Below are 27,334 nucleotides of genomic sequence, written 5' to 3'. Positions count from 1 at the left end.
GGCCATTTGAGTAGCCAACAGCTGTCAGAGGTAGAAATTCATCTCATATTTGCAGAATATCTTCTCATATCTGCAGAAGGCAGAGAGTGGTTGTGGATGGGTCTTTTTCTGCATGGAGGTCGGTCATCTGTGGAGTGCCCTAGGGATCTGTTCTGGGACCCTTGCTGTTTGTAATTTTCATAAATGACCTGGATGAGGAAGTGGAGGAATGGGTTGGTAAGTTCGCTGATGACATGAAGGTGGTGTTGTGGATAGTCTGGAGGGACGTCAGAAGTTGCAGCGTGACATAGATAGGATGCAAGACTGGGCAGAGAAGTGGCAGATGGACTTCAACCCGGATAAATGTGTAGTGGTCCATTTTGGCAGGTCCAATGGGATGAAGGAGTATAATATCAAGGGTAAGACTCTTAGCAGTGTAGAGGATCAGAAGACCTGGGGTCTGGGTCCATAGGATTCTTAAATCAGCCTCGCAGGTGGAGGATGTGATCAAGAAGGCATATGGTATACTAGCCTTCATTAATCGAGGGATTGAGTTTAGGAGTCGGGAGATAATGCCGCAGCTTTATAAGATCCTAGTCTGACCCCACTTGGAGTACTGTGCACAGTTTTGATCGCCTCATTACAAGAAAGATGTGGAAGCTATTGACAGGGCGCAGAGGAGATTTACGAGGATGTTGCCTGGATTGTGGGGCATGCCTTATCAGGATAGGTTGGGGGAGCTCAGTCTTTTCTCCCTGGAGAGATGAAGGATGAGAGGTGACCTGATAGAGGTTTATAAGATGCTGAGAGGTATAGATCAGGTAGATTCTCAGAGGCTATTTCCCAGAGCTGAAATGGTCACTACAAGAGGACACAGGTTTAAGATGCTGGGGAGTAGGTACAGAGGAGATGTCAGGGGTAAGTTCTTCACTCAGAGGGTGGTGGGTGAGTAGAATCGGCTGCCGTGGGTGGTGGTGGAGGCAAACTCGTTGGGGTCTTTTAAGAGACTTCTGGATGAGTACACGGGATTTAATGGGATTGAGGGTTATAGGTAGGCCTAGTAGGTGTGGATATGATCAGCGCAACTTGTGGGCCGAAGGGCCTGTTTGTGCTGTAGTTTTCTATGTTTTCTATGTTCTATTTGGGTGGAAGTCCTGCCTCAAGCCAATTAAATGTCCGATGGCCCCCATAGAAAACTGAACCCTCCATATGCTGCTGTATTTAAAACTCTGGATTAATTCTTGCAAATTAAGTAGGTTTATTTCTTTTTGGTTACTTTAAAATGAATTAACATTAAATGCAAGACAACACGTATTTTCTGATTTGGATATAGTTTAGTCAATTTTATTGTGTGGAACTCATCAAGCAGGTGGTGGGAGAGAAATTGGTATACCTTTTCCCAGCCTGCCAGGCCCCACTGTTCCATATGGCAGCAGCAAGAAATCCAGACAATTTTGATGGTCTGGCCTCATTGAATTGCATTGTTAAGGTTCCTATGGATTTGTGGTAATTTGGAGAGAGGTGGATCCAACACATTTCAGACCCAATTAAGATGCCTCTTAAAGCAAATGTGCCTTTTAATTTCTCATTTATTTTTGGTGCAAATTTAGATAGTTTGGTAAGAATTATTTGCTGCTCGGGTACTTTGTTTTAGGTGTGCTGTGGTGAAAATCCTAACCGAGCAGACAAGGATGCTGTGACAGGCGCAAAACCCCTGAAATGGCAGACAGGTGCTCAGGTAGGTTTGATGAGAAATAGTTGAGAATATAAATGCCAGAAGTATCATTCCCAGAACATGGGTGCACTACAAGGAAAAAATTCAATGACTTTAGCCAGATGAGAAAGATGACAGCTTGCCATTTTGCTTTCTTAGGATGATGCTTTGCCACAGCCCACTACTTCCCCTACTCCATCTCCAGCACAAGAAATATTTTTCACCCTCTGCTTCAAACGCATCTCCTCTAACAACAATAATGCACTGTGCCCAACCCTCCTTCTCATTATAAAGCACGTTCACCAACTGTTGCCCTCAAAACAGGCACAAACAGTATTTGCTTCTTAACCAGAATGCAGCGCGCTCCACTGTGGACCACTTGCACATTTTACACCACATCCATTTTTTTGTTCATAGATATCTCCCCATCTTAGGAGCTGGATGAAGCCTTCCGCTGGTGAGCCAAGGGTTTTGGATCTTAAAGAACTCATCTACGAATGTACTTTGGTAACTCTCCATAAACAATTCATTCATATGAAAAGTACCTCAGTCTACAACTTGAATCTGTGCAGTGTTGCAAAGCCACATGTCGAGCTGAAGACTACTTTGGAAAATGCAGACAGTTCAAGGCCCGCCTGCAGCTGAACCCAACTGGGCTGAGGTCAGAAACTCAGGGATAGATTTTGTCACTGATGCTCTGAAAGGACACTGGAGACTCAGATTCCAGCCCCCAATATATGTTTCATCTAGATTAAAAGCAGAAGAAAGCAACTGATCATGCAGATTTTAACAACCTCATTACTGTTTACATGACTGCCCTCAACAATTGCCGTCCATGTTAATGGGTGTCCAGCATTGGTACAAACTGGCACCCATGTTGTGCCACTCAAGTTAGTGCCTCATCTCAAACATCTTGTTCGAATGATGGCAGGTGTAAGAGAAAATGTACGCAAACATGCAATGATGATTTATTCCTCTACAGTATCGGACATTAACATAATACTGTGTCCATAAAGTCGTGACCCCTGTGGAAGCCAATAAACTTTAAAGAAGATATTTGAATGAAAAGATCATACAAAAAAAATCAATTTTTACTCTGGCATTAGTTTCCAATACATAACACTGGATGATCTCAGACAATGATAGAGGTATATAAGATACTGAAGGGAATAGACAGGGTCAATAGTGAGAGACTGCTCCCTAGATTGGTTACGAATACAAGAGGACATGATTTAAGGGTGAGGGGGGAAGAGGTATAATTTGGATATGAGAGGAAGGTTCTTTACGCAGAGAGTTGTGGGGGTATGGAATGCGCTACCGAGTGGGGTGGTGGAGGCGGGAACGTTGGACTCGTTTAAGGTTCAGTTAGATAGGCACATGAGTGAAACGAGGATGGAGGGTTATGGTAGGGGTTATTGAATAAGGGTTAGAACCTCGGGAGACACCGGAAAGGCAGGCTTGTGATTAACGTTTTTGTCTTTTCACTCCGCAGGTGGAGGTCCACCTCGTTGTCAAACGAGGGGCATGCACACGGTGGGTCGTGCGTGGGCTGCTCCTGGAGGTTCCGGGAGTGGCCTAGTACTTCGTGTCGGTGTGTGTGCTTGATCCTGGACCGGTAGGCGGGCGCCGCAACAGCTCGGTGACTAGCACTGCTAGCTGTGCAGATACATGGATTCGGGCCTGTGTCTGTGGGAGTTTGTGCATTCTCCCTGTGGTTGCGTGGGTTTCCTCCGGGCGCTCCGGTTTCCTCCCACACTCCAAAGATGTGCTCTTAGGCTGATTGGTTTTTACCAAATTGACACTATTCTGAATCTGGCTAAGTCAGGGGTTCTATTTGTGGATACGCAGGGTAGAATAGGTGTAGGGTGATGCAGCGGCGCGGGCTTGTTGGGCCGAAGGGCCTGTTTCCTGTGCTGGGTTGTTCTTTGTTCTTTAATTATTACCAGATCAAACATGCAAATGTACACAAGTTCTTTAAAAGTAAAGTACAAATAATGAAACTCACGATGCAGTTACTCATTAAAATATATTTTCTGCAAGAAGACGGTTCAAAATTTAACAGGTAAGCGTTGGACATAAGGCCAATTCTCTGAGGGCAAGTCCACTCAACAAATATATTAACAGGTATGAAGCACTTTACAATTCTTTCCCATCATTCTCCACACCACGCTCCCCCCCCCACCCCCCCGACCACACTACCCATGTCTCTGACAGTAAATTCCTGTTGTGAACAAGTTGTGTTTGATTTTTGGATGCAGCATATCCAAACAACTAAATAAGTTGGGCTATTTTATTCTGTATTTCAAAAGTCCACCTCATCTTGTTCAATTATCCAAGTGCAGTACAGTGTAGAGTATCATAATGTTGTTTTGTAAAACCAATGTGGATACTGTGGGCCATCACATCCTTCTACAAACACATCCTCCTCTTTCCTAATGGCTATGGCAATTCCTAATGTTGTTTCCAAGCTGTTGGTTATTAGCTCAGACAAGCTGGTACAACAAAAGCTACATTAGACAACAAATTAAAGATTCAACGCAAAGATCTTCAACGCAAAGATCTTCAACGCAAAGATCTTCAACGCAAAGATCTTCAACGCAAAGATCTTCAACGCAAATTAAAGATTCAACGCAAAGATCTTCAATGCAAATTAAAGATCCAATGCAAACAAAAATCCAACTAAAGAGAAAGCAACAAAGATCCAAAAATTAATTCAATCTCCAAAGTATCTGCAGTATAACTTTAGCAGTGCCTCCTGTGGCTACACACCATCAGGATTGAACTCTATTTTAGGTTTCAAAGGCCAATGGTATTTTTGTTGCACTAATGATAAAATACGTTGGATCGCCTAAAACAATGAGAAACCGCTCCAAAACCATTTCAGTAAAGGTATTATATAGGTTGGCGTCATGAATCAGTTCCAGCTCCTGTTTTCTAAGTGCAGGCCCGCTGGAAAATCCAGGGCAAGTGCAAATCAGGTACACAACCTCAGGTGCCAGTTTTAAAAAATATATTTTTTACTGCCAATGTAAAATTTTAGGCCTGAGCAGCAGTCTGGTAGCAATGCAAGTATGACCTCAGAAGATTCACTCTGCATTGGAAGATTTACATTCAACATTAATCGCACCATAACAGAGAAAAGTAAACTGAAATTAAAATTGCAGTACCTGAAATCATATGGACCCATGGCTTGTTTAGCAGAAAAAAGTGAAGCAAACAACGTAGAAAATTTAAACAATTATGTAAACTTATATGCTCAGAAAAAGGGGACTGAAGATCGTCATACAGAATAGGTAATAAAGAAGCTTACTGGGCTTCCTTATCTTAATGTTTCTTTCCATCAATATGAAAAGTTATGTCCTTTCTTTCTAGCCTTTTTTGACCAACAATTGTGAGATCCTACAAGGTTAAATGCATTTGAAATTCATGCTTCATGTATTATGTATCCCTCTCTGCTAATTATAGATTGGACATAAGCCTGAACATGATTTCGAGCAATGCTACTGTAGGATTTTCTAACATGTTTGATCAAATTTTTTTTATAAACAAAACTATCGAATTTTTTCATGTTTTAACTGCACCCCAACACTGTTAAAATAGGAAAGAGAAGAATATAGTACAAATGCATCAAGCACTTATTAATAATTTCCAGGCAATAGTCTCTGCCTTGAAGGTGACTTATGGTTTATTCTTTCAATTAAAATTGTGTAATATTGAGAAATTTTGAACGGGAGTACTTATGGAGAGGAAACACGACCCATGCTTCCACTAAATATGCCTTGAATATGTTACACACATAGTTCATGACACAGTCTCTGTACCATGCACATTTAGATTTCTTTTTGCCTGTATTCTTTCAGCTCTTAATTATCCAACTGGAAAAATCATCACAATGCATGAAATGGTATTTGGTGAAACTAATTCAATCAACATATTTATCGTAAAACGTTGACTGAAATAGATTTAACACAGTACAACTAGGCATATCACCACAAAGGGACATCATTTTGATCAGATTTTAAACTGAACTATATTCTGTTCACAGGGTGGATTGTGATTGTTTGATGAATATTCATTGACCAAATTACTTTTGCTCCTTATTAGGTGGTGAATTCAAGCTTAGCCTGGCAATCCTTTGGGGTGATTTTCAGCTCACATTCACCATTGGACAGAACAGTGATGCAGGCTGAAAATCTGGAGAGAACCAGGAAACGTGATTTTTTTCCAGAGAAAATGCGCTCTGCAATTTTCCCCATCCCCTTGCCATGTAGAGAGGTTCACGCTCACAAAGGCTGAGAACATCACTTTAATGATTTAACATAAATTTTAATATAGTTAACAGGCTGACCCTAAACCATATTTTCAAACCTCATCAATGTCACATCATGTCTGATGCCAGCGATGAGTATTCTGTGTGTGTGTGTGTGTGTGTGTGTGTGTGTGTCTGTGTGTGTTGGGGGGTGGGGGGGGGGGGGGCAACACTGGTTGTTTGGGCACAGTGGGAATGGGTCCACTGCCAGATTTCATCACAGGTGGGGTTTGTGCTATTGTTAATCACAGGGGGGGAGTAGAGGTGGGGGTGGGGGGGTTCTGGCTTTGATTGTGAGGGGGGCTAAGAGGTTAATTTTTTTTCACTGATTGGAGCGCTCTTTAAAAACGGTGCTCTGATCTCAGTGCAACTGGGCTTTGCTGGTGTGTTTAGGCTCCACCCCTCAACATGATGGTGTGAAACATGCCCCCACCCCTGTTTTTTTTTACAAAGTGCCAAAGATTTGGAGAGAAAGCCTGTCTGTTTCTCTTGAGAGAAATGCATCGGTTTTCAGTTAGATCCAGACACTTTGCCATTTTTTGGTAAGATTTGCCTCTTACGTTATATCTGTGTCCTAATTCTCTGACCTCTTCGGACAGGCAGGAATCCCAGTATCCCAGTGAATGGGTTGTCAGCTAAAAATCAGGATTTTCGATGGGTATGAGGGCTATCCAGATTCAGATGAGCCACCCCGTTGGCCTGGACTGAGTACCTGTCCAGAAGGGATGGCAAGCTGATAATTATGTAAACCCACTAATTTGAATGTAATTAACGAGTCCCCCGGCTGTCGCAATCCACAAGCGGAGACATAGCGTGCTGGACCTTGAGGGTCCAGGGTAGCACCACCAACCCCTCAGGACAAAGGGACATCCCTCTACCCCATCACTCAAATCATGTAATTGATCTGCCCCACCAGTGCCCCACAAGGCTGTGTCCTCAGCTTCTATTATACTCCTTATACACCTATGACTTTGTAGCCCAATTCCTCTCCAATTCGATTTTCAAGTTTGCTGATGACACCACCATAGTGGATCAGATCTCAAACAATGATGAGATAGAATACAGGAATGAGATAGGGAATCTGGTGAACTGACGTGGTGACAATAATCTCCCCCTCAATGTCAACAAAATGAAAGAGATTGTCGTCAACTTCAGGAAGTGGAGAGGAGAACATGCCCTCCATCAACGGGGATAAAGTAGAAAAGGTCGAGAGTTTCAAGTTTTTGGATGTCCCAATCACCAACAACCTGTCCTGGTCCCCCTATGCCGACACTATCGTTAAGAAAGCCCACCAACACCTCTACTTTCTCAGAAAACTAAGGAAATTTGGCATGTCAGCTATGACTCCCACCAACCCTTACAGAGTCACCATGGAAAGCATTCTTTCTGGTTATATCACAGCTTGGTATGGCTCCTGCTCTGCCCAAGACCGCAAGGAACTACAAAACGTCGTGAATTAGCCCAAACCATCACGCAAACTAGCCTCCGATCCATTGACTCTGTTTACACTTCCTGCTGCCTCGGCAAAGCAGCCAGCATAATTAAGGACCACACACACACACCAGATATTCTCTCTTCCATCTTCTTCCATCAGGAAAAAGATACAGAAGTCTGAGGTCATGTACGAACTGATTCAAGAACAGCTTCTTCCTTGCTGCCGTCAGACTTTTGAATGGACCTACCTTGCACTAAGTTGATCTTTCTCTACACCCTACTTATAAATGTAACACTATATTCTGCACTGTCTCATTTCCTTCTCTATGAATGGTATGTTTTGTCTGTATAGCACACAAGAAACAATACTTTTCACTGTATGCTAATACATGTGACAATAAATCAAATCAAAGTCAGGATTGGTAAGCTGCCTACAGGAAAATGGTAGGCATTATAAAATCAACCCACACTAATTCCTCTGGGTGGACTTCACATACACCTACAATCCAAATTAAAAATCCTTCCCCCTTTCCCACATCTAGCATGCCTTCATACTGCATGAGAAATTAATATTATATTTCAAAGAAAAATATATGCAAGTGTATGTCACATATGCAGTGAAATTTTGCCATTGTTTACTGGTTATTTAATTTTTAACATATTACAATTGCACCCATCCCAAACACATATCACACAGGCCTGAGGGGGACCCAACCCAAACCACCCCCCCCCCACCACCTCAGCCCCACCTTAACCTCAGACTACCACTCAGCTCTCCATCTCTCTCAGATCCCCACTCAGCCTCTCACCCCCCTCTCAGATTCCGTTTAGGCCATTCGCATTGGACAACAGCGCACTGCCCCCTGGCACTAACACCCTCTCACCTAGGTGGCTCAAGGATGTAGTCCAGTGGCCAGTTGCCCGTCTGTAACTGCCAGGCTGGACAGAAAGGGTCCTTCAAAGTTCCAAGTGGTTGAGTGGTCTCAGGCTGGGGGCAAGCAGTTGACTTTGCCACTCTCTGCCGGGGTGGGATGTTGTGGCTGGACTGCCCCTTCTAGCCCTGGCAGACCTGAAGATCACCCCTCGCATGGTGATTTCAGGCAGCTTTATGATCAACAACAACAACACCACCACCTCCCCACCCCACTCTCCACCCTCCTCCACCACCGCCCACGCCCCCCACCACCACGTTGTACATATGGTCCTTGACTTCAATCCTGGGCTACTTTTGGATGGTGAGTAGCATTGTGAACTAGAAATAAAGTTTCAACTTGATTGGCAGCTCTGCCAATGAGCTTAGAATTAAATTCCTCATCAGTCAGCACACTTTGGTTCTCGTATGTGCTATCTCTAGGATGTCTTGCAGGAATTCAGCAAGCTTATTCCCAGTCCCATGCCTCTACCACTAAAGGCAGTATCTTGGGATTCTGACTTGGACATATATCACCTTCAAAATTACTAGATCAAAACTGTGGACTTCCCAATCAAAGGCCACCATGGGAATACCATTACCATCACCATAACGCTTTCAAGCAATTATGGAAGCAGCCACCACATCATTAAGCCAATTACCAGTGGGTAGTAAATGCCATATTGTCACCATTTCCCACATAAAACATGACAAAATAAGAACACTGGAAGTAGATGTAAACTTCCTTGGTTATATTCTTTTGAATACTTCCCTAAACCTTTTTTGTCAAGGAACAATTTTTTCAATCTTTAAAAACCTCATTAAACTCTATTCCTTTGACCTGTCTATGAACGTTTCAAACAGTTCCTTCCTCACAATTAAGTTGAATGATAATTTTTGCGATAATTGGATAAATGTCAGGCCATTTTGTCAGTTATAGGCTCAGGGGATGGGGGGTGAGGGTATATCAGGATCGGGGTGGCAGCAGAAAATCCCACAGCAGTCCCAAAATGCAATTTACGCTGGCAGGATTTTCTGTAGCAATTGTCCCCACCTCCACCAATGACAAAACAGGAATCTCAATGTTCAACATTGGGATCTCCATTAGAACATATTTAAATGTAGTTATCAGGCCTAGCCTAATAATATGTCCCATTAGATTGTGCATTAACAATGGCATGAATCACGACAGATCTCCCACAGTGTGCACCTGACGAGCAGAATCCATGCAGAGGAGTTCAGCGGAGTCAGGGGGAAAGGGCATGCCTAGCCACCGAGTGCTGTGTGGGAGGGTGTATTGTGGAAGGGATATGTTTGTTTGTGGAGGTGAATGTTCCATCGGAGGAAGGGGGGAGTGCTGATAGGTGGCAGTTGCAGCTTGTGGGTTGCTCTGCAAGAAGTGTTCAATGTCGGGAAGATTCTGTGGGTGAGGGTGAGTTGTATTGTGGGCGTGGTGTTCAGGGGATGTGGATGTTTGGGGGAGGATTCAATTTTTCATCTCTTTTGTATCAGGACATCTCCGACCTTTTAAGTTGCTGGTGGAGATTGCCCCCTGATATTTTTTCTATATGCTCGCAGTACAGCAGAGGAAGTCACCACTCAGGCTGGTGGCTTCTATGCTGGTTTTTCCTATCTGCTGCCTCTGCAAAAAAAGGAGAAAATTCCACCCTCTATATGAATATAAGTTATTTGGAGTTATTCTTACCTACAAGTGTCTGGTCAGATGCTTTAGGGAAACGGCTCTCTTCATCAAGTAGAGACAATAAACCCATTGGTTTCTGAAGAAACATGTCCAGTATTGGTCGATTATCTTGATACTCCACAAGTGTTGCATCAATTCCCTCGTTTTGGTATTCAATCTATAAGTGATCATAAGCATAACCTCATGAGTCAGAGATATAAAATGTGAACAGTTTGTTCTAGAATTGATGGTTGGAATTTTCCAGCCGTTCACACCTCACTCCCAGTGCAAGCGAGGATGGAGAATTTGGCGTTCAGCTAACTCTCCATTCACTTCAGTAGGATCAGAAAATCCAGGGCAGCAGTCATGTGGGAATACCATCACGTGCAGGTTCCTTTCCAAGTCACGCACTATCTTAACTTGGAAAAATATTGCTGCTCTTTAACTGTCACTGAGTTAAAATCCTGGAATTTCCTCCCTGACAGCACTGTGGATGTATCTACACCACTTTGTACGGCAATGGTTCAAGAAGACGCCTTACAATCGCTTTTTCAAGGGCCGATAAGTACTGGCCTTACCAGCGGTGCCCGCATTCAATAAATAAATAAAAAACATCATCTACTTCTTTCAAAAACAAAGGCAAGTAAGTCACATTTCTGTAAAGTCAAATCAGTTTTCACATTGTACAACTGATGCAGTAATTGTATTATGCTCACGTTTCCCTGAACAGATACTTTTAAAATTATTCAAATTTGTGAAGTAACTGCATTTGGAACAAAAAAAAGTAAACCATCCATAAGTAAAATCTTTAAAGCAATTTCATGTCACTACTGCTCCACTTGCATTTAAAAATGGGGCAGTAGGAAGGACCAATGTCAAGCAGTGGTTGTTAATGCATGGCAGCTCATCTTATGTTTTGGGGTGAAATCCCATTCCAGCAAGAGGTCCCATCAGGAAGAGATAGAAGGCTCATAAATAAATGAAAATAGGGACCGAGAACCCATATTGGCATTTTCAGCTCAGCCAACCTGACTATGGCCAGTTCTTGATTGCACTCACCAACCAAGGACAAAGCCACTTTCAATGATAAGGGGATTCTTAGATGAAAAAAAACAGAAAAAGTCAGGGAATGCTGTATGGGATAATGGGAGACATTTTTTGGACAGCTGTTTGTGGGTTGTAAACCTTAGAGGAATTCAAATTTAATGCGGTTGCTGCTGAAGGCTCTGCACACATGTTTCCTGCTGTCCTAAAGTTCTCTTTTTTATTTCCAACACTAATACTTCCCCCAGCCATAAGGTGTTGCTGGCAGCCTTTCACACATAGTTGCCTTGCCCAGTGATCTGCCACGAGATTGGTAAGCTACATACAGGAAAACATGTTTTACATCAGCAAGTCATCAATTCCATTATAAATCGGTCTTACATTGATTCTTCTGGGCGGACTTCACATTCACCTCCCATCCAAATTAAAAATGTTTCCCCTCATCCCACCCCCACATCTAGTATGCCTTTATACTGCATGAGAAATTAATCTTATATTTCAAAGTAAAATATATGCAAGTGTATGTCACATATGAAATGAAATTTTGCCATTGTTTATTGGTTATGTAATTTATAACATATTATAATGGTTAGAATGGCTGCTTTTTTTATACACATGCTGGGAAATGCCTCAGAGCTGATCCCACTCTTTGACAATTACTTCACCAGAACAGCTCTAGAAACTCCTGGCAGAACCTTTGGGCCCTTTCACAATTGGAACAAGCAGGGCACAATTGGAACAAGGAGGGCCCAAAAATATTGGTGCAGACTGATATGCCTGTTTCCCAACTTCATTCCCAGCATCAGCCATTTTTGGGTAGGCGAGTTCCAGATTGGAGCGAGTTCCAATAGGGCTGCCTGCCTCCACAAAGCAGGCAACCAATTAGGGCCACTAAGGGACTGAGTCAGTCGAAAGCGGTTATTGGGATTTTCTAGTCGACTCCAGTTTTTGAATGCAACTGCTTTGAGCTGGGCACCCAGCTAGGCCTGGATGTTAATCCTCCAGGCATGTATAAAGGATCTCCCTGCCTGCTGGGGTGCAGGTGCAGCCAAAAGCCATCCTGCACATGGATTGCCTACAAACCTATCATAGCAGCACTGCTGCTTTTTCTGTATCTTTAATCTATTTTTTAAATGTTGATGAAAGAGCATCTCCATGTTAAAGCACACTCTCGGATACTTATCCTTTACTACAGCTTGCTCCGCCTGTCAAGGAGAAGCTCTGACTGGCCTTCTCATTTCCTGCCACAGGAAACCTGTCACTATGCCAAATTCAGGTAGGGAGGGCTGCAGGGGAGCAAATTTCCATGCAGATCAGTGACTTTTTGCCTTCAGGGATGGGTTTAGGACTTGAATACAGTGTCATGGCAGTGGAGTCAGAAAAAGCTTTGAGAAAATATACAGCCATTGTTCTAAAGAACCAACTGAAAGCAATCAGCGCATGAGGGGTGATTATGAAGAGTATCAAATTCTGAAAGAATAGTACAACCCCTCCCTTGGTCAAATCTAGGGGCAGGTTCAGAATGAAAGGACTGCATTTAAACAATTATTTAAACAGAACCTTTCACTTACACTAAATACTACTGCAGATAGTTGTAAGATGATTCACATGTATTTAAGTATTACACATTAGACTGTTATATTAGATATCTGTACCTTTGATAGCCAGACAAAATTTCTGTTTTCTAAATGTGGCAGTCTGATATCAGTGAGATCACTTGTCTGGCTAAACAACCAATTATCTTAACCAGTTTCAGCTGACTCCCATGCTTGATGGGGAGTAACTAACTTAAATGTGTGAACTAAAAAAAACGCAAGGGCGCACATGTGGAATGTGACGTCCCCAATAAACAAGTGTCTTTTCTCTATATGACATAGGTATGGCCATTCAGCCTCTGCTCATGTGAAATTTCAGCATCCAGTGAAGTTCCAACATTGTGTCTGACCATGTCAGCTTACATTACTACAAATATTCAACTTGTTTCCCAGACACCTGCCCATATCCCAGGGCATTTTCAGAACAGTTGTCACATTTTTCAGCACTAGAGAGCTTATTATTTGAGCCGCGATATCAACGGAAGGAGAAAGACAATAAAGGAAATTTAAACCTAAGAGTACAAATTTTAAATCTGAAGCAATGGGCAACTGGGAGCGGATACTGATCATCAAGAATAAGTGTATTCTGTGACCAGGACTTAGTGCAGGATACGATGAAGGCAGCAGAGTTTTGACTGAGATGAAGTTTAAAGGGAATGGAGAATGAGATGCCAGCCAGAAGATTACTGGGATAGTTTACTCTGGGGGGTGAATAGGAAGAAAGAGGATTTCTGTGATAAGTGCATTGAGGCAGGGGTAAAAGGAAGAAATGCTAAATAGATGGAATTAAATGGGTTCCAACTGTCAAGAGGATATGAGGTATGAATATTAACATATATGCTGAGACTTTAAACACTCTGGTGCAGCCGAAGACATTGGTAAGGGAGGGGAATGGACTCAACGGCAAGGAAATGGGGCAGAATTTTACATTCCCCCAAGCTGGGTTCTGAAGCGGTAGAAGTGCATAAGATAGAATTAATGGGATTCTCACCAATAATTGGCCCACACAAATCAAAACACAATGTCACACTTGAGTGGGCAACACTATATTCTACACCCTCTCCTTTCCTTCTCCCCTTAGTACTCTATGAACAGTATGTTTTTGTCTGTATAGCACTCAAGAAAGGATACTTGTCACTGCACCTCAATACATGTGGCAATAATAAATCAAAAGGCCATAAGCTGCAATCCTGCCCTTTGACCTAAGGTCTTTGAGTGGTCACTTGAGGTCCTTTCCCTGCTCAGCTTCAATTGGTAGGGTGGGAAACTGACAAAAAAAAATTCCCTATCTTAGGCAGAAAGGGAAGCGGATTCCTCAGAGTTGGAATGTTCTCTTTGAAATGCTAGAGTTCTGAGACCCCCTCCGCTCCTGACCTACTCCTCAATGCTCCAATCATACCAACCTCCTCACCCCCCAAGCATGTCCCTTACCCTTCGATCCCGATACCCACAAGACTTCCCTTTCCAACAGCTCCAGGAACTTAATTCTAGGCAGAGGGCTGCAGAACGGCTTCTGGCCACTGCAGCGCTATGCCTGGCCAGAGCTGTTGGCCAACAAGGAGCGGGAATTGCTTCCAAGAGTGGATATCAAGTGAGCGTTAAGTAGTAGTGGGAGCAGTGGCTGCGCATTAGGCACCGACTCTCTGCTTGGAAGAGCCAATCACTCATCATCTTTAAAATCCTAACCACTGAATTATGGCAGGAACAAAAACAATATTACTTAGAGTATAAGAACATAAGAACTAGGAGCAGGAGTAGGCCATTTGGCCTCTCGAGCCTGCTCCGCCATTTAATAAGATCATAGTTGATCTTTTCGTGGACTCAGCTCCACTTACCTGTCCACTGACAATAGCTTCAATTCCTTTATTGTTCAAAAATGTATCTGTCCTTGCCTTAAAAACATTCAATTCCGTCATCCCAACATTTAATTGGAGAATGCCACATCTAATCCAAGACTGTATGATCAACAAGGAGTATGACAACATGAAGGTAGTGGGAAGTCAAAAGAGCTGATAGAAAGATAGAGCTGTTTTTTGTTAGTGTACATGCGGGAGCTCATCTCATACCTGTGGATAATCCCACAAAGGGGCAGAATGTTAACATTCAACATAGAACAGTACAGTACAGTACAGGCCCTTCGGCCCTCGATGTTGTGCCGTGCTTTGCCCCAAATCCAAATCAAGCTATCCCACTCCCAATCATTCTGATGTGCTCCATGTGCCTATCCAATAACCGCTTGAAAGTTCCTAAAGTGTCCGATTCCACTATCACAGCAGGCAGTCCATTCCACACCCAACCACTCTCTGAGTAAAGAAGCTACATCGGACATTCTTCCTATGTCTCTCGCCATGAACCTTAAAGTTATGTCCCCTAGTAACAGCTACATCCACCCGAGGAAATAGTCTCTGAACGTCCACTCTATCCACCCCCCGATCATCTTATAAATCTTATTAAGTCGCCTCTCATCCTCCCCTGCTCTAAAGAGAAATGCCCTAGCTCCTTCAACCTTTCCTAAGACTTACCCTCCAAACCAAGCAGCATCCTGGTAAATCTCCTCTGTAATCTCTCCAATGTTTCCGCATCCTTCTTATAGTGAGGTGACCAGAACTGCACATAATATTCCAAACGTGACCTCACCAAGGTCTGGAATAGTTGCAGCATAACCCCACGGCTCTTAAACTCAAAGCCCCTGTTAATAAACGCTAACACACTATAAGCCTTCTTTACGGTTTTATCCACTTGAGCGGCAACCTTCAGAGATCTGTGGATATGAACCCCAAGATCTCTCTATTCCTCCACGTTCCTCAGAACCCTGCCGTTGACCTTGTAATCCGCACTCAAAATGAATCACCTCGCACTTATCAGGGTTAAACTCCATCTGTCATTTTTTGGCCCAGCTTTGCATCCTAAAACAGCCCTCCACCTCATCCACTACTCCACCAATCTTGGTGTCATCAGCAAATTTACTGACCCACCCTTCAGCCCCCTCCTCCAAGTCATTAATAAAATTCACAAATAGCAGAGGACCCAGCACTGATCCCTGTACTACACCACTGGTAACTGGTCTCCAGTCTGAAAATTTTCCATCTTCCACCACCACCCTCTGCCTTCTTTGAGATATGATGTGGAGATGCCAGCATTGGACTGGGGTAAACACAGTAAGGAGTCTCGCAACACCAGGTTAAAGTCCAACAGGTTTATTTGGGAGTAAACGCCATTAGCTTTCGGAACACTGTTCCCTCATCAGGTGCGTGGAGTGTTCTGATCACAAACAGGGCGTAAGAAGGCACACACTCTTTACAGAATACTGATTAGAATGCAAGTATTTACAGCTAATCTGTTATTCAAGTCTTAAAGGTGCAGACAATGCGAGTGGAAATAGCATTACGCATAGGTTAAAGAGATGCGTATTGACTCCGGGCAGGACGATAACTGAGACGTTGCAAGTTCAGGCAAGTCATGGGAGTTACAGATAATGTGACATGAACCCAAGATCCTGGTTAAGGCCGTTCTCATGTGTGCGGAACTTGGCTATCAGTTTCTGCTCAGTGTCTCTGCGCAGTTGTATGTCGTGAAAGCCGCCTTGGAGAATGTTTATCCGAAGATCAGAGGCCAAATGCCCATGACAGCTGAAGTGTTCGCCAACACGAAGGGAACAGTCTTGCCTGGTGATTGTCGAGCAGTGTTCATTCATCCATTGTTGTAGCATCTGCATGTCTCCCCAGCGTACCACACCTTGGGACATCCTTTCCTGCAGCGTATCAGGCAGACAACGTTGGCCGAGTTGTAAGAGTATGTGCCGTGTACCTGGTGGATGGTGCTCACACGTGAGATGATGACATCCATGTCGATGATCCGGCATGTCTTGCAGAGGTTGCTGTGGCAGGACTGTGTGCTGTCGTGGTCACTGTTCTCCTGAAAGCTGGGTAGTTTGCTGCGGACAATGGTCTGTTTGAGGTTGTGCGGTCGTTTGAAGGCAACAAGTGGGGGTGTGGGGATGGCCCTGGCGAGATGCTCGTCTTCATCAATGGCATTTTGAAGACTCCGGAGAAGACGTCATAGCTTCTCCGCTCCAGGGGAGTACTGGACGACAAAGGGTACTCTGTCCACCGTGTCCCGTGTTTGTCTTCTGAGGAGGTCAGTGCAGTTTTTCGCTGTGGCGCATCAGAACTGTCGATCTATGAGTCGAGCGCCATATCCTGGTCTTATGAGGTCATCTTCCGGCGTCTGAAGGTGTCTGCTGTGATCCTCCTCATCTGAGCAGATACTGTGTATACGGAGGACTTGTCTGTAGCAGATGGCTTCTTTAGCGTGCTTAGGGTGGAAGATGGAGAAGTGGAGTATCATGAGGTTATCCATGGGCTTGCAGTACAGTGAGGCACTGAGGTGACCTCCTTAATGGAGATGTGTGTGCCTAAGAATGCAACCAATTCCAGAGAATAGTCCATGGTGAGTCTGATGGTGGGATGGAACTTGTTGATGTCATCATATAGTTGTTTCAGTGATTGTTCACTGTGAGTCCAAAGGAAGAAAATGTCATTAATGTATCTAGTGTATAGCATCGTTTGAAGGTTCTGTGCGGTGAAGAAGTCTTGTTCGAGATGGTGCATGAAGACGTTGGCATATTGAGTTGCGAATTTGGTCCCCATGGCTGTTCCGTTGTCTGGATGAAGATGGTTGTTGAAGGTGAAGACATTGTGGTCCAGGATGAAGCCGATGAGTTGTAAAATTGCATCTGGAAACTGGCAGTTGTCGGTGTTGAGAACTGACACAGTTGCAGCAATGCCATTATTGTGGGGAATGCTGGTGTAGAGTGCCAACACACCCATTGTGACGAGGAGTGCCCCTGGTTCAACTGTCCCATGTGCGCTGAGTTTCTGTATGAAGTCCATAGTGTCGTGACAGAAGCTGGGGGTTCTTTCTACAATGGGTTTCAGGATGCCCTCGACGTGGCAGGAGAGGTTCTCGCACAAGGTTCCATTGCCCGATACAATGGGATGGCCGGGTGTGTTTGCATTGTGTACCTTTGGGAGGCAATAGAGATCTCCAACGCGGGGAGTACATGGGGCGAGAGCATGGAGGGTGCTCTGAAGGTCCAGATCAACGGTCTTGATCAGAGTGTTGAGTTGACGGTGTGTTCTTTGATCGGATCTGCGGGTAACCGTTTGTAATGTTCCTCGTTGTTCAGTTGTCGGTACACTTCTCTGCAGTAATCCGTTCTGTTCAGTATGATGATGGCCCCTCCTTTGTCTGCTGGTTTGATAATAAAGTTGTGGATGATCTTGAGAGCATGGATGGTGTTGCGTTGTGCTTGGGTGATATTCGGGGCTGTCTTGAGTGCGGTTGATGAATCTGGTGTTGACGCATCTCCTCCCCGACAGAAGTTCCCCTACAAAGGAGAATTGCCAAATGTATGGTGAAGGGGCTCTGGGTTTTTGATGGCTGGAAGCCCTTTACATCATTGGCAAGTTGGCAGGATCAATCTGAATGGGAAATCCCACCGACGTAGAAGTCATTGTGGGTTCCCGTTGGATTCTCCACCCCCACTGGCTTTCCTGCCTGCTAAAAATGGGAACAGAAATTCCCCCCCAGTGTTTAAAAATCAACCATAACTTATCTATTTAATTTATGTTGATTCTGCATTTTTGAGTACAGCAGATTACCCAATTTGGCCGTTGTTTTATTTGACCTTCTTATTTTAAAAATTCTTCTGTTTTAAACAGTGGAATTTTCTGGCTTCATTCTTCAATAAATTAGTGGAATTTGGGAAATATTTTCTCAAAAAAATGTTACTGATCTCTATTAGATTGTAACAATGGGAAGAAAATCCATAGAAGAGACTGCTCTGGCTACAAATGGATAGATAAGAATGGAACCAAATGAGGGCAGTTGCCACTGAGAGGGAGAATGAAGGAAAGGCATTTCAAGAGGATGTTGCCTTTGGCCATACCAAAAGTTGTGGAGAGATCATTACAAATGATCATCACAGAAAGATAATGCAAGTCTATATCAATTTCATTGTCAGCGATTACAATGCTCAGCAGCACCCCACATCCCCTAACCTTGTTTTACCTTTCAGGAACATATTGCAATGAATGCTTAAGGATATTGACTACCCACTGTCTCCTTGATTCATGACATCCACTGCACCACACAACTCAAGTACAATCAGAGTGGGATCACTGGAGAACACCCAAGCACACTACTAGGCTATTAAAGAAAAAAAAAATCAGGCATTGGGGTTGACATGTTGACTTCTGAAAATATATCCCACATATAGAAATTATCATGCTCCTATGAGGAGGAAAATAAAGGACAAAAAACTTGTTATACTGTAGCTTTGGACCAACTTTGTGCCTACCTGTTCAAGTGCAAAGATGTGTTGATTGAAGTAAAATTGAATCTGTTCATTGGCAATGTTGATACATAGCTGTTCAAAGGAGTTTTTCTTGAAGTTCTCAAACCCAAAGATGTCCAGAATCCCAACACTCATTCCAGTTTCGGTATCGCTAATGAAAATTCAATTTCAAAAGATTATAAAGCAAAACCTAAAAAGGAAATTATCCAGCAAAGATCTTTATCATGGTTAGTAAGGACCATCAGATAATAATAGTTAAAGCTGTGCTCCCTTTCATATTCTTGATATCAACAACATGTCACTTTTTTGTGAGGTTACAAAATATTTAGCGATGTTCTTATCCATCCATTTGTGTATGTATAATTAAAAGGCATGCAAGCTCAGATTTCAGGAAATAAAATCATGGTTGGTACTGAATATTTTCAAAAATAACGTTGATAAAAAACTTGCAATCGCTCAGTAATTTACATTAAGATTTAAAAAACAGCTGCTACAAGACATGCAGTGTCAACTGGGACAACTTTGCTCTGGCATTTCCTTCTTTTCTGCAAGCATGCAGCTGGACTCCACCCAGCATCACCCATAGTGATGCAGCTGAGTTCAGAAACTCAATGGAAAAGGGGAATCAATACCAAGTTGCATTTCCTTTGATTCTCCAAAATCGTGCGTCACTCTGCTACCCAGTTACTGTCATGAAAGCAACAAAAATTGGAATAAATTTAGATATTCAAAATGTTGTGTACAGCTCACAACAATCCATGTTACCCAACAGTTTATTCATAAAATGTCCATGCTGCGTTGCATTAGTGTAAATTTACCCTTATTTCATATCCCTACAGGATGAAGTAAATAACTATGTACTTCAGTAATGGAATAACATCTAATTTATCTTCAATATAGATATTTTTTGCCAAATAAAATTAAAGGAATACAGTATTTCTGACAAAAGGTAATATACAAATGAGAAAAGCATAAGATGCAATGACAAAAATCTTTAAAACAAATAATTATTTGTGTCTCTTGATTCTGACATCATCATGTCGAGAGTAACGAACAGCTTCTCTCCCTCTCCAAACAAAGACATTTTCACAAAATATTTTTTCTGTTATGATGTTGCCCCATTGAGGTGATCTGACAATTGGGTTCACAGTCTTTCCAGTTTATTCACCTACCATATACTTTTATCAGGCTGGAGAAGCGTGTTGATGCGGTTTACAATCCAGCTAAATAGTCTTCCATACAAGGCCTTTGACATGGCATCCCGAACATCAGATGCTTCATCTACTGTATTAGTACGAATTATAGTTTCTCCCCGTGTCACAACACAGTGAGAAGTAAGTGCTTCCTGAAACTCTTCAGAACCAATGCTAAGCAGAGCTGAAGCTGGAAAAAAAATGTTTTTGAATAATTTACTTTAATTTACTTTTACGCAAACTCATTAACTATATAAAATGCAGCAGAACTACATATATTTTTAAAATTGAACAATGCAATTTGAGTGCACTTTATTTTGTCCTATAATAGATATGAAGTTGTAAGTAAACTGAACTAATTAAGTTATTAATTATACCAGCAAAATGGTGGGATGGCCCAGCTATCAACATTGGCCTTCCAGAGCTCTCTTCCAGAGCCCCTTTTTAAATAGTACTCCAGATAATGGTTCCATTCATATGCGGCAATTTTCCAGCAACCCACCCCCACCCCCCCAGGTCTTCCCATGGTGGAGGCTGCAAGCCATTGGCTTACAGCAGGATCTTCCAGTCCCACCAAACTTAATGCCCAGTTGTGTGGCTCACCACGCAAGGTGCTGCTGCAGGGAACTTGCATTTGGGGCCCATCTTTGGCAAGATCAGAAGACTTTTGCTGATGGGAACAGCTGAAAAGTCCCATCATAGTGTTTATATTAATGGACTTGGGTACAATTATTATTAATACCAGCCTCAGAATCCAATCAACTTAACCAGAATTTGACAAATAAGACAGATAACACAATGTATATTTTCCTCTGAACTGTGATCATTGTCAGATGTTTGGTGGGACAATTCTTTGACCTACCAAACAATACCACCATGAACCCCATCGCTCGTTCTGGGGCTTTAACAAGCTTTCCAAGGACAGACTTTTTAAAATTTAATTTGTCTCAGGCAAGAAAAGTGTGTGCAGCCCGCCGGCTGTGCTGCTGCTTTTCCTGCCAAATTTTTAAACACGAGGGAAAAAAAGCTGAAGGTGGATCCCACGCTGGTGGGATGGGCCCAGCCAGCAACGTCAGCCTTCCAGAAATCTCTTCCAGAGCATCCTTTTTAAATGGTACTCCAATCGAAGAGAATTAAATGTTAAAATAAAGATTCCCCCCACCATGGACATGGAGAGCCTGCCATTCACATGGGGAGAACCCCCACCTGACAAGACACAGGGAACCTCCTGTCACCCCAATGGGCCTTCGCAGAGGAAGCCCACCATGGCACTGCCCCCTAGCACTGCACACTAAGATCAAGGATTAGTTTGTGAGGAGAGATTATACTAACTAGTTTACCAGGATGTTGTTTGTCTGGAGGGCATTAGCTATGAGGAGAGGCTGGATGAACTCAATTTGTTCTCACTGGACCGACAGAGGTTGAGAGGTGACTTGATAGAGGTTTACAAGATTATGAGTGGCATGGATAGACAGATGCTCTTTTCTAGGGTAGAAAAGTCCAGTACTAGGGGATATAGGTTTAAAGGTGCATGGGGAAAAGGTTAGTGGAGATGTGCAAGGCAGGTTTTTTTTACACAGAGGGTTGTGAACGTCTGTCCAGTGGGTGATGGAAACAAGAATGATGCAGCATTCAAGGAGCATCTAGACATATACATGAATACGGTGAGAATCAAAGGATATGTACTCCATAAGTACATACAGTTTTAGTTTAGGCAAGCATCATGATCGGTACAGGCTTGGAGGGCTCAAGGGCCTGTTTCTGTGTTGTACTGTTCTTTGTAAAAAGATGATTTGATTGAGGATTTTTAAGATTTTCAAAATATTTGTTTCATTTTTATTTATTAGTGTCACAAATTGGCTTACATTAACACTGCAATGAAGTTACTGTGAAAATCCCCTGCTCGCCACACTCCGACACCTGTTTGGCTACACTGAGGGAGAATTTAGCGTGGCCAACGCATCTAACCAGCAAGTCTTTCCGACTGTGAGAGGAAGCCAGAGCACCTGGAGGAAACTCACGCAGACACAGGGACAATGTGCACACTCCGCACTGACAGTGATCCAAGCCAGGAATCGAATCCAGGTCCTTGGTGTTGTGAGACAGCAGTACTATTCACTGTACCACCATGCCACTCCATTGATTGATAGGATAGATAGAATCTTTTTCCACTGTGAAGGAATCTAAAACAGGGGCGGGGTGGGGGGGATACCTGAAAATCTCACCCACAAAAAAAAACAATGCTAGCTTAATTAATGATTTTAAATCTGACTGATACATCATGCTGTGTACTGCACTGAGATAAGATTTACATGTGGAACCATAACCAGCAGTCATTTTATCTCTTTAGACGCACCCAAACAGGGCAGAATAACAAAATGCTTGGATGTTACAACATATTATACTCCCTACCACCTGAAAAAAAATCATATGTTAAAATGTAATTTCCTAAAATACAATGGGCAGGATTTTACGGCCTCACTTGAGCGAGACTGGAAATTCCTGCCCGAGGTCAATGGAGATTTCTGTTGTCAGACCCTTGCTCCCTTCCATTCCGTTCATAGTTCCAGCCAATATGACTAAACCAACATTATCAAACCTGAAATTTAATAGAAAAATAAAAGAAAATTATCACATATGATGGAGATCTGAAGTAAAATCAGAAAGTGCTCGACAGACTCAGCTTTTCAAAATTCCAAAGCAAGTGTCATGTTGGACTCAAAACGTTAACTCTGTTTCTCTCTGCATTGATTCTGCCAGGCTTTCTGAGCTTTTCCAGCACTTTGTTTTATTTCTGATTGAACACTTCCCAGATCCCTGCACACTTTGTCCCAAACCTATTTGCTGACTGAAGGCCCAAATTTTTCTTTGTCCTTTTATTTCAGTGGAGCCACAAGAAGTCCAAAGGCTAATGACTGTCAACACTGGTTTTGTCCATACTGTTCCACTGTTGAATATATTTAAGGCTGGGTAGATAGATTTTTGGTTTCCCACGGAATCAAGGATATAAGTAGTAGGTAGGAAAGTGGAGTTGAAACCAATGATCAGCCATGATCTTGCTGAATGGTAGAGCAGACTCGACAAGCCACGAGGTTCCTTCCTGTTCCTACTTCTTGTTGTCTTGTGTGCTATTCACCAATATGCCAGCCAGTAAAAGTGACATCATCTTGTCCCACTTAGGTTGTGAATTTAAATATAAAATCTCCTGCTTTTGTCAAAATTTATATGGGATATTCTGATGTAATGAGCCTGAGATGAAACAATTGACCCTAATTCTATCAGTTAAAAAAGACTTTGGCTTGAATTTCACACCTGTCAGGTACTTCAGCTGAGTGGGTCTGGGAGCCAAATAGAATATGTTCATGGGTGACATTGTGGTAGCAACATGATATCACAATGGGTCTCTAATTAAGGCCTGCCCACTGTGGAATGCATCCTTTCAGTGGTCAGTAGGTCTGGAAGGAGGCTGGAGGTTGCTGGGTGCCAGGTCCAATGGGGAATTCAAAAGCAGAAGAGGCAGCTCCCTGCCTCTGAACACTGCCATAGCACACAGAAGGAACTGTTGAGTTCACAGAAATAAACTGTGGGAAATAATAATAGCATTTGCATCTGCTGGCCACACCAGGCAGGAGGAAAGGTCTGGTGGGCAATCTGGTCCCACAGTTCTAGCTTAAGTGACTGGAAATTCTTATAGGGGAGGTCAGCGCCAGATGGGATATCTTAATGCTGAGAGATGGCAAGAGAAGGTCACCACACCTCACCAAGAAGGCCTGGACAGAGGTGGCAGTCCAGGCCAGCAGCCATTAGTGATGTAGTGCAGCAGAAGGTCCAACAATCAGCTGTGTTTGGCAAGCATGAGTGCCAATGGATTTACATCCTTCCTTAAGTAGAATCACCAATACTGCACACAGTACTCCTGACCTGGTCACCAGTGTCCTGTATAACTGAAACATAACCTCCTGACTTTTGAATCAATTCCCCTTGCAATAAATAACAACATTCTTTTACTTGCTGGACTCTCATACTGATCTTTTGTGATTCATGCACTAGGACCCATAGATCTCTCTGCATCTCAGAGCTCTGTAATCTCTCACTATCTAATCATATTATGATCACTGGAACCTAGGAGCACCTTCACTATGAGGGCATTAACTAATCCTAACTCATTGCACAATACCAGGTATAGTCTGCTCTCTGGTTGGTGCCCGAACATGGTGTTCTAAGAAACTATCCTGAAAACATTCTATAAATTCCTCATCCGGCTGCATTTGCCCACCTGATTTTCCCTGTTTTTCTGCACATTAAAATACTTCATGAAAAAGATACACTTGCCTTAGAAGAGGCCATTCATGGGGCATATTTCCTAAGCTTTGGAAGAATCAGTTTCCTGAATATCTTAGGATAGATACGGGCAAGATGATTCTCTAGAGTAGGAAGTTTAGAGCTAGTGGCCATAATTCTCAGATAATGTTAACACTTGGCACCCATGTCTAAGTCATTAATATAGATTGTAACTAGCTAAGACCCAAGCACAGAACCTTATAGTGCCTCATTGATTAGTGGTGAGTTGACGACAAATTTCTTTGATCAAACGTTTCTAATTCTATGGAATTCTCATTTCTTGAGGGCTGTGGATGTTCATTTATTAAGGACATTCAAGATTGATTGATAATTTTTTTGGGTACCAAGGGAATTAAGGAGTATGTGGTAGTTGCGATCAGATGAAATTGAGGCAGATGATCAATTCTGATCTTATTAAATAGGAAAGCTGGTTGAAAGGGCAGAATGCCCTACTTGTACTCCTACTTTTAATATTGTTGTGTTTTTAAACATAGCTCATTACTAATCCTTTCTGTGAAAAGAAAATCAGAAATCCCAGAATGTAACTCATGCATTATGTTTAGCTTGCAGTTATTAGAACATCGCAAAAACTTACTATTTTCTAAAGACTCTCCATCTGGAATTTCACTTTTATCCATTTGATGTTTTGAGGCAATGGGTGCAAACTCAATATTTCCAGTATTCAGGATTGCAGCAAGAACTCTATACACTGACCGAACTTCCTGAAAAATTAATTCAAATGTGTAAAATGAAATAAGCCTCATATTTTGAGAGTTTCATCATTCAATAAATATACTGTAGTTCAAACTAAGGCCTAAAAATTATTAAAGAAGCTTTCTACAAGAGCAGTCAACACAGGTGAATATATAACTGAACTTTAATTTTTAATAAGTGGTGATTTTCGCAGATGGTACTACAATGTTCAATACCAGACTTTTCATATACCGAAGCAACCTGTGTCCATATGTAGCAAGACTTGGACAATATCCAGGCTTCAGCTGTTAAGGGGCAAGTAATATTCATGCCATACAACTGCTATGATGTGGAGATGTTGGCGTTGGACTGGGGTAAGCACAATAAGTCGTCTCACAACACCAGGTTAAAGTCCAACAGGTTTATTTGGTAGCACAAACCACAAGTTTTCAGAACGCTGCTCCTTCATCAGGTGTGTGGGAGTTCTATGCACAAACAGGGCACATATAGACACAAACTCAACTTACAAGGTAATGGTTGGAATGCGAGTCTTTACAGGTAATCAAGTCTTAAAGGTACAATGTGAGTGAAGAGAAGGTTAAGCACAGGTTAAAGAGATGTGTATTGTCTCCAGCCAGGATAGTCAGTGAGATTTTGCAAGCCCAGGCAAGTCGTGGTGGTTACAGATATACTGTGACATGAACCCAAGATCACGGTGAAGGCCGTCCTCGTGTGCGGAACTTCGCTCTCTGTTTCTGCTCAGCAATTCTGTGTTGTCAAGTGTCATGAAGGCTACTTTGGAGAACACTTACTCGAAGATCAGAGGCTAGATGCCCGTGACTACTAAAGTGTTCCTCAACAGGAAGAGAACACACGTGCCTGATGATTGTTGAGAGGTGTTCATTCATCTGTTGCACCTGCATGGTTTCTCCAATGTACTCAATGCCCCAGATGAAGAAGGCAAGCATGCCATATGCCTTTTTAATCAACTTGGCCACTTGCATGGCCACTTTTAGGGAACTGTGGACCTGCTCACCCAGATCCCTCTCTATGTTAATGTTCCTAAGGGTTCTGTCATTTACAACATATTCATACTGACATTCGATCTTCGAAAATGCACCAGCTCACATTTGTCTGGATTAAACTCTGTCTGCCATTTCTGAGCCCGAGTCTCCAATCTATGTCCTGGTGTATTCTCTGATAATCCCCAGCACCATCAGCAACTCCACCAGTCTTTATGTTATCTGCAAACTTGCTAATCAGGCCACCCACATTTTTCTCCAGATCATTTACATATACAACAAAAAACAGAGGTTCCAGCACTGATCACTGTGGAACATCACTAGCTACAGATCTCAATTCTGAAAAACACCATTCTACCACTACTCTCTGTATTCTATAACCAAGTAAGAAGTCTCACAACACCAGGTTTAAGTCCAACCAGTTTATTTGATAGTAATCCCACAAGCTTTCGGGAATGGCGTTCCTTCGTCAGATGTGTGAAAGGTTCTGATCAGAGAAAGGCATATAAAGACACACACAGTTTACAGAATACTGATTAGAATGCAAATCTTTGCAGCTAACCTGCTATTCACGTCTTAAAGATGCAGACAATGTGAGTGAAGATAGCATTAGCATAAGTTAAAAAGAGATGTGTAATGTCTCCAGACAGGACAGTAAGTGAGATTTTACAAGCCCAGGCAAGTCATGGGGGTTACAGATAGTGCGACACGGTCAACTTCTATAACCAAGCCAGTTCTGTATCCATCTGGTCAGTCCATCCTGAATCCCATGTTATTTTAGTTTACGTATCTGTTGAGTTTTTTCTGCGCCTTGTTTTTATTTCAGACCCCCAGCAACAGAAGAATCTTGTTTTTATAAGATGTAATCTTTGTTGTTTAACAGGTTTAAATTGCACATACCAATGAGAGAAATAGGGACAATTAATGGTTCATTGTGCCCTTTGAGCAGAATTAAGAATTAAAAAAAATACAGGACAGGAACAGGCCCTTTTACCCTCAAAGCCTGCACCAACCATGCTGCCTGTCTGAACCTACCCCCTACCCTCTGGGGACCATATCCC

General features: G+C 42.7%; 1 protein-coding gene across 7 annotated transcripts in view; it reads right to left on the bottom strand.

Moving 5' to 3' along the window:
• The window catches only part of myo3b (myosin IIIB), a 542,791-nt gene that overhangs the window by 318,596 nt on the left and 196,861 nt on the right, over positions 1-27,334 (bottom strand). For all 7 annotated transcript variants that reach the window (XM_080199029.1, XM_080199032.1, XM_080199033.1 and 4 more), the window contains 4 exons: positions 25,154-25,280; positions 20,197-20,407; positions 19,028-19,175; positions 10,052-10,205 (listed from right to left, as the gene is read on the bottom strand). In XM_080199029.1, the coding sequence (XP_080055155.1) occupies positions 10,052-10,205; positions 19,028-19,175; positions 20,197-20,407; positions 25,154-25,280 (640 nt within the window). The remainder of the gene's footprint in view (positions 1-10,051; positions 10,206-19,027; positions 19,176-20,196; positions 20,408-25,153; positions 25,281-27,334) is intronic.

Source organism: Carcharhinus amblyrhynchos, chromosome 11 (genome assembly GCF_965287045.1).
Source record: "Carcharhinus amblyrhynchos chromosome 11, sCarAmb.v2.hapA, whole genome shotgun sequence".
In the NCBI taxonomy this organism is placed as follows: domain Eukaryota; kingdom Metazoa; phylum Chordata; class Chondrichthyes; order Carcharhiniformes; family Carcharhinidae; genus Carcharhinus; species Carcharhinus amblyrhynchos.
Note: the sequence above shows the minus strand (reverse complement) of the source record. Positions and strands in the feature narration are given on the sequence as shown.